The following is an 8,314-nucleotide window of genomic DNA, read 5'->3' as shown; positions in this document are numbered from 1 at the left end:
GTCATCCTAAAGTCCTATCACCATGGGTTGAAGGGAGGGGAGTGAGTTTGGTGGCTGATTTGATTGACCCGGCCTTTAAGGAGTGGAAGGTGAATGTCATTGATACTCTATTCTATGACTTTGAAGCAGCCATTATAAAAAATATGCCTCTCTACAAAACCATACAAGATGACATCCTAATTTGGCCTTTTACCCCTGATGGAGTCTATTCTGTCAAATCTCTAAGGAGTGGAAGGTGAATGTCATTGATACTCTATTCTATGTCTTTGAAGCAGCCATTATAAAAAATATGCCTCTCTGGAAAACCATACAAGATGACATCCTAATTTGGCCTTTTACCCCTGATGGAGTCTATTTTGTCAAGTCTGGATACCGGTACTTACATGAGCTGCAGCAACATGGCTTACCTGGACCCTTAGACAATTCAGTGCTCACGCCCCTTTGGAAGAAAATTTGGGGGCTTCAAGTTCCAAACAAAGTCAAGCACCTGGCTTGGAAAGCTTGTAAGGATTCTTTGCCAACAAAGACTAATTTAGTTCGCAAAAAGGTCATTACTGAGGGCTGCCGTGATGCTTGCAAATTGCACCAGGAGGATGTGGTTCATGCTTTGTTTCGTTGCCCAACCTTGCAATCCGTTTGGAGGTCTCGAACTCAATGGAACCACAGCACGCTTCAGGCGTGCTCCTCTTTCACTGATATATTTGAGTTTATTTTTGTAGGTAATAAGGAACCCGACCTCTTTGCTGTTGTGCTATGGACTCTATGGAATAGAAGGAATAATTTGCGCTTGGGCAAGCCTACACTCTCACTCGGTCAGGTGGTGGATTTTGCTCAAGACCGAATCCTGGAGAGAGCTTCTTGCAACGCTGCTTTTCAACAACCTCGACCCCACCAGGTAGCGGCTTGGCAGGCACCAGTTCAACATGCTTATAAAGTCAACTTCGATGGCGCGATATTTGCAGAAGACGGACTTGCTGGCTTGGGAGTTATGATCCATAACGATCATGGACTGATCATGGCTTCTCTTACTCAGCAAATACCATTACCCGGTTTAGTGATAGAGGTGGAAGTCTTGGCTACACGGAAAGCATTGGAGGTTGGCTTTGACAACATCACTCTTGAGGGGGACTCTGAAGTTTTGATTAACTCCTTAGCAAAGGGCGGCAATTCTCTGGCTCACTATGGTCATTTACTTGTAGACATTCATGTCTTCATGACTTGATTTTCATCGCTTAGTTTATCTCATGTTAAGAGAAATTGTAATAGTCTAGCACATGCCTTAGCACGCCGTGCATCCTCTACCCCTGATTTGTCAATCTGGATGGAAGAAATACCACAAACCTTAACTCTGTATACATAGTTGATTTGAGTGGCCATAGTTAATAATATTTATTGTCTTGATTCTAAAAAAAAAAAAAAAAAAAAAAAAAAACCTCTAAGCCTAGTCTACCCAATGTACTTGAGCCCTCCAAGCTCTTGCTACCAACAAACTTCTTAGAGTTTTGCCTTCACTAGCTTTCTGGATCCCGCAACACCGCCTAATTGCATCCGCCAAGTCTCACCGGCTTCTTTTTGCAAATCCCAAATGCTTCCCAAGCTCCAAAACACTCTCTACACTTTGTATAGGTGTGGGTTGTGTTTGAGTACAAATATCCCTCAAGATATAACAATGGGAGAGGGGAAGGAGAAAAGACTACAATGATTTCTTACTAAATGATGAGAAGCTTTCTCTTTAAAAATGGTGGGTGTGTTATGTTGTAGAAACCTATCTAGGGTTTTCTCTCTGAATAGCCTCATTTACTTTTATGGATAATAAGGGTATATATAGTATGGGTGAAAGGTAAGAAAGTCACACTTAAAATCCTCCAGACAGAGAGTTTTGTGAGTACCTCGCGAGATGGCATTTCTCGCAAAGTACTCACAAAATGTTTCCTAGCACTTAACTCTTCAATTTCTACCATGTGCTTCTCATATGGTCTTTTTGCAGAAACCTTTACTCGCGAACTTCTTGTGAGCTAGTTGCGAAACTGCACTGATCTTCATTGCATGCTTGATACTTTACCAACTTTATACTAAACCCAATACAGTAAAATCCCACAAAATACGAGAAAATAAATTAATGCAATTATAACACTTTTTGTCATAGAATAAAGTCAACATAAATCATAGTTGTAAATCACAATTTTACAAATATTAATTATAAAATTAACCCCACAAAGAGATTTACTTAAATACCCACCTTTAAAGTGCCTCTCTCTCTCTCTCTCTTACTGGGTATTACATATACCATAGCTAATCCATTACGTCAATGAAATGCTTTATTTCTTATTCATCAGCAGGAAAAAAAAAAAGGTTCTACATCTTTCTCCTTGACTTATTCAGAGAGAGAACCTCACTACCTCAGGTACCATCTGTACCTACGTTTCTTTCTGTATAAAGAGAAGCAGAGTCAAGACCAATTCATCGTACTTTTGCTCTTCCACTTTATAAGCAATAACACATCAGTTCTCTACTCTTCACTCAAATGGCAAAGGTACCACCAGAGGAAGAACACCCTGTGAAGGCTTTTGGGTGGGCTGCTAGAGACCAATCTGGCCATCTCTCTCCTTTCAATTTCTCTAGAAGGTAACGTTCATGAATATTCGCTTTGTATTACTATCAAGAGGAGTGTATATTACACGCACAAACTTGCACACATAGTACACATATAGTCAAAAAGGAGAAAAATCGTGACTTGATTTTACTTATTTTTGGAAAGTGTATGTACTACTAGCCTTGACGAGGAGTTGATGATTGTGTTGAAATGAAAAATTAATGCAGGGAAACAGGGGATGAGGATGTGAGGTTTAAGGTGCTGTATTGTGGAATATGTCACTCCGATCTTCACTTCATCAAGAATGATTGGGGCTTCTCATTCTACCCTCTTGTTCCTGGGTAATTTTTATTTTATTTTAAATATTTACTCCTAATATTTTTGAAATTTATCAGTCCTGTTTGTTCCTTTCGGCGAAGAAAAAAAAAATTCTGGGCTTTTCCCGTACTTAAAAATTTACGAATCTTTCTTTGTGTTTGTTTGTTTGTTTTTTTTTTTTTTTTTTTTTTTTTTTTTTTAAATAAGTATCTAAAATTGATACATTTTTTTTTAATGAGATCCAAAATGGATACGTTGATAATGGATGCCATTGTAATATATCATAGGGTCTGTTTGGATAGAACTTATTTTGCTGAAACTGAAAACTGAAAATACTGTAGCAAAATAATTTTTAAATGTGTAAATAGTACTGTGAGATCAATTTTTAATGAAAAAGTTGATAAAAAGTGGAGTTTGTGGGACCTGTGAACAATGCACATGTGCACTGTTCACAGAAGAACGGGTCAACCATTGCGGCTGAAAAGGAAAAAAAAAAAAAAAACTGAGGAAACGCAGACGCAGCACTAATAAGTGCTATCCAAACTAGCACATAGAGAGAATAAATTAAATAATTTGCCAATATCTTGGGATCATTTCAAATTAAACCTTAAAATTTTAAAAAAATCAAGAACCTTTTTTTTTATAGACGAAGGTATTTAGGTTTTTTTGAATATTTGATTATTTCTTTATATGCCTAAGATTTTATTGATATAATGAGATTTTAAGAACCACTAATACAACCTCTTGAGATTTAAATCAAGAACTCTTTTAAATCGTTTTGATTCACACTCTCAATTAGTCTCTATTAACTAATTATTTTTATAAAAAAAATCACGTGATTTGTGACTAAAATTTATTCAAAAACAATAAATTCTTCATGTGAAATTATAGAACTCTAATTAATAAATTGTATAGAAATTGTGAAATTACATATTAATTAATCATTTTTTTTTATTGTGATCTAACATTCACAATAAAATTATACATTATATAAGTTTATGTTCAAATCATACTTTTTTTGAGAAAGATGTTCACATCATACTTGAAAATATAATATAACATAATAAAAATTGTGTCCTAAACACTGTGGTTGCAACAAGTGATGCCTTCTCCTTTTTTATTTCATTTTTTTTTTCTCTCCTTAGATCATGTGACATATTATAAGCATATTAAAATAATTACTCTAAGTGAAACTCTGTTATCTATTTATTTTTAAAATTTTGTGTTTTAATAATAAAATTTTTCATGAACACGTTGTACTTGCAGTCTAGCTCAATATTGTGATCGATTTTTTATTTTAATCGAAACTTTTGTAAAATTTAAGTTATGATTTGAAACCACAATAAACTATAGTGAAATTATGAAATTTGTTTAGTCTTTAATAAAGGATAGTCGTTAGGCACAAGGACAGTGTAGTAATTACGTTCCATTGAAAAAAGATAGTCATTTTTTTTTTAGAGAAGGGTTGGAAAAAAAAAATCAATTGATGCAATCTTAACTTTCAGTACACAACTTTATTATAAAATATAACATATGATGTGATCGACCCAATTTTTAAAAAAAAGTATTTTCTTACTTAAAACATATCATACTTTCAGTACACAACTTTATAATAAAATATAACATATGATGTGATCGACCCAATTTAAAAAAAAAAAAAAGTATTTTCTTAATTAATACATATCATACTTTCAGTACACAACTTTATTATAAAATATAACATATGATGTGATTAAGCCAATTTTTTTTTAAAAAGTATTTTCTTACTTAATACATATCATGGACTTTGACTTACAACATTGCATCTTTTTCCATCTAAACTATGTAACCATCCAATAACGGAACCTCTTGGAGGCTAGGTAGATCAAGGTGGACAAGGCTTCTCTCCAAATTAATTTTGAGAGAAATTCTTTAAACTGCACTTATATTTTTTTATTGAACGTGAATTTTGAAAATCCAACCGTTAAATTGCATGTTCTTTATATTTTTCACGTGTATGTCAAATTTCGTTCAAATCAGATATTATTTACTATTCGATTAATGAACCTATTTTTTATGCATTATTTTTTATCACAAGAAATTGAAATTGAAATATTTGATTGATGACATAACTATTAGTTTTTGATTTTTTTGCAATTTTGTTAGCATGGAGGAAATAATATGAATATGTAATTTAACAATTTAATTTTTTAAAATTCACATCTAATAAAAAGATATTGGCGGATTTTTGAAGGGTTTTTCTTCAAACTAATTTGGAGAGAAACTTTTTCGGCTAGGGACCTCCAAGCTTTTTGAAATTTTTAAATTTTTTATACCAATATATAGGTATAGTTATACATAATTTTTAAGAAAATTACACTTAGTCCCCTCATTTTTTTCAATAGTTATGTTATATAAGCATATCTATAGACAACAGTGAAACAAATTAAGTCATAATCCTCTCAAAATATATGTCAAGTGATTATGATGATGATGATATATATAAAGCAATAGAAAAATATACTAGGTATTAAATTCAGTATGATATGGTTTTTTTTTTTTTTTTGGGATGTTGTTGTTGTTGTTGTAAACTTTCACAATTCATCTCCAAGTTTTTTTCATTGCTTATTATACTAATTAGTTTTCAATTTTTTTGATTACGTCTCTATGATTGAGCTAGGTTTGATTTAATCAAAACAATTTTTTCTAATAAGTTTTCGTCAAATTGTTAATCATTGAGTTTTATAATAAGTTTTCTAATAAGTTATATATATATATATATATAATATTCACATGACTTGTAAATCATTGAGCACATGATATGTGATTAGCAAAAACAAAAAAAAATTCATTTATATAATTTTCTTTTATGTATAAAAATCTCAAAATTACATAAATATAAAAGAATTCTTTCCATTATTCCAAATATAAAAGATAATAAATGACAAACTTTTTCTTTAGGCTTGCATCACATACTTCGATTTTTAGTTTAAAAGTTCATTGAATTCCAATCATAATATTCCAAGAGCAATGGATGAAAGTGGTGTGGTTAATGCATCTAAGTTCCAAATCAAAAAAATTCTGATTAAACAATTTTAAAACGAACGGCCGATGCGATTAGAAAAGAGATAATGTTGGACGAATATATGTATATATTTTTTAAATTATTATAACAATTTAAATGTTATACAAAGAGATTATTTTCTAAGAATAAGAATACACATTAATTGTAAACATCTTAAAAAAGTAATATATCATAGTTCAATATGATAAGTTTTATAATGAACATAACTTTGAGAATGGAAACAAGAAAGTTTATATTTTGAAATCTCACAAGTAAAAATTGACATTGGAATTTTTGTGTCGAAGGCACGAAATTGTTGGGGAAGTGACAGAAGTAGGGAGCAAGGTGAATAAAGTTAAAGTTGGAGACAAAGTGGGCGTAGGATGCATGGTTGGTGCATGTCACTCCTGCGAGAGCTGCAAAAATGACCTTGAAAATTACTGTCCCAAAATGATACTCACTTACAATTCCATTTACCATGATGGAACATTCAACTATGGTGGCTATTCAGACACAATGGTTGCTAATGAGCACTACATAGTTCATTTCCCAGAAAATATGCCACTTGATTCTGGTGCTCCACTACTCTGTGCTGGGATCACAGTGTATAGTCCCCTGAAACACTTTGGTCTAGCCCAACATGGTAAGCATATTGGGGTTGTGGGCTTAGGTGGGCTTGGTCATGTAGCCGTCAAATTTGCTAAGGCTTTTGGGGCTAAAGTGACTGTAATTAGTACCTCACCTAGCAAGAAGGATGAAGCTTTGGAACATCTTGGTGCTGATTCCTTTTTGGTTAGCCGTGATCCAGACCAAATTCAGGTATATTTTTAGCTTATATTACTTTCCATCTTTTAAACTCATGCTCATAATGGTTGTACTTTGAGATATTGGGTGTCGATGATGGATACATATTAAATTTGTGCAGGCTGCCATGAACACAATGGATGGTATCATTGATACTGTTTCTGCAGTGCACCCCATTTTACCATTGCTTGGTCTATTGAAGTCCCATGGAACGCTTGTCATGGTGGGTGCACCGGACAAGCCACTTGAGCTACCAGTGTTTCCGTTGATTTCGGGTAATTGCTTATTAAGAATTTAAGACCATGATAAATTTTCCATTATTACCATTTTTTGTGCTTTGCAACTTTTCATCTGAAAAATGCAAAGGCTTTTTCTACCATTTTTACAAGAAAAAAAAGGGTAAAAATCGAGATAATAATAAATGTGATTAGTATTATTTTACTAATAAAATAAATAAATAAATGTCGAATTATGCATTTATTCTTTTTTTTTTTTTTTTATACAAGAAAGAATTTTACTCTAACCTAATCTAAGTGTATATGTGTGTGAAGTTCCTTTTTGGAAACTTAAATCCCAATCTTTATTACCCCTCTCACCCCACAAATACTTATACTTATACTTATGGAATAACCATTAGGCCAAGAGTACACGATGGTCTAAATTAATTACAATATCACTAGTATTACTTGTTCTTATTTCTTTACTTTATTGTTTTATAAGTTTTGGCCTTAGGAAAGGGTGGAGAGAAGTTTTAATTTCCCCATCTTAAGATTATCCAATAATTCCATCCATTAAGATTACTCTTAATTAGAATTTTGTTTAGATTTTTCATTATTAGTTAAGAGAGTTACTAAGATTTGGAAAAAAATTCAGGAAGGAAGATGGTTGCCGGGAGTAGCATTGGTGGAATGAAAGAGACGCAAGAAATGATTGACTTTGCAGCAAAACATGGCATCACGGCAGACATTGAGGTTGTTTCAATGGATTATGTGAACACCGCAATGGAGTTTCTTGCTAAGAATGATGTTAGATACAGGTTTGTCATTGACATTGGAAACACCTTGGCTGCTACCAAGCCATGAAGAAATAGCTTTGTGTCTTAATTAATTTTCTTTTATTGTTTCAATGTTCCATGGTTTTTTTGGTTGGATGGGGTGGTATTGAATTTATTATGTTTTGCTGGTGTCTCTACCATAAGCCTGTCCTTCAAACTTTCATATAATGTGTAATAAATAAAATAATATATATGGATGTTTTTGTTGAAAGATTTAAATTTAACTAGGACAAGTGAGGACAATAATACATGTAACAAAGTGTTTTCTTTCGTCACTATAAAGTTAAAATATTATTTTCGTCTCTAAAATTTGTATGAAATTCTTTTTTTCTCTTTAACTTTCTAGATAATTTTTTCAATAGTTTAGCAGTGAAAAATGGATAAATAATTCTATAAAAATGAAATAAAAAGGGAATTTTTTTAAGTCTAAAGATAGATAATGAAATATTTTTAATAGTTTAAGGAAAAAAAAAAAAAAAAAACTTTCAAAGTCTAACTACAA

General features: G+C 32.3%; 2 protein-coding genes across 2 annotated transcripts; both read left to right on the top strand.

Annotated features, from left to right (window-relative positions):
• Nucleotides 1-289: 289 nt before the first annotated feature.
• On the top strand, nucleotides 290-1,222 carry LOC115950221. The gene has a single exon (XM_031067457.1). It carries the CDS (start codon nucleotides 290-292, stop codon nucleotides 1,220-1,222), a length of 933 nt encoding a protein of 310 aa, XP_030923317.1.
• A 1,135-nt stretch (nucleotides 1,223-2,357) lies between these two features.
• LOC115995349 (probable mannitol dehydrogenase) lies at nucleotides 2,358-8,001 on the top strand. The gene is made up of 5 exons (XM_031119873.1): nucleotides 2,358-2,625; nucleotides 2,821-2,934; nucleotides 6,260-6,773; nucleotides 6,880-7,033; nucleotides 7,632-8,001. Exons 1-5 carry the CDS (start codon nucleotides 2,525-2,527, stop codon nucleotides 7,838-7,840), a joined length of 1,092 nt encoding a protein of 363 aa, XP_030975733.1. The 5' UTR covers nucleotides 2,358-2,524; the 3' UTR covers nucleotides 7,841-8,001.
• The last annotated feature ends 313 nt before the right edge of the window (nucleotides 8,002-8,314 follow it).

Source organism: Quercus lobata, chromosome 6, assembly GCF_001633185.2.
Source record: "Quercus lobata isolate SW786 chromosome 6, ValleyOak3.0 Primary Assembly, whole genome shotgun sequence".
Classification (NCBI taxonomy): domain Eukaryota; kingdom Viridiplantae; phylum Streptophyta; class Magnoliopsida; order Fagales; family Fagaceae; genus Quercus; species Quercus lobata.
This window is presented reverse-complemented; position numbering and strand designations above follow the sequence as displayed.

Coding starts and splice junctions, on each gene's coding strand:
- LOC115950221 (XM_031067457.1), top strand. CDS start 290: ATGCCTCTCTGGAAAACCATACAAGATGACATCCTAATTTGGCCTTTT.
- LOC115995349 (XM_031119873.1), top strand. CDS start 2,525: ATGGCAAAGGTACCACCAGAGGAAGAACACCCTGTGAAGGCTTTTGGG. Junction 2,626..2,820: donor CCTTTCAATTTCTCTAGAAG/GTAACGTTCATG, acceptor AAATTAATGCAG/GGAAACAGGGGATGAGGATG. Junction 7,034..7,631: donor AGTGTTTCCGTTGATTTCGG/GTAATTGCTTAT, acceptor AAAAAAATTCAG/GAAGGAAGATGGTTGCCGGG.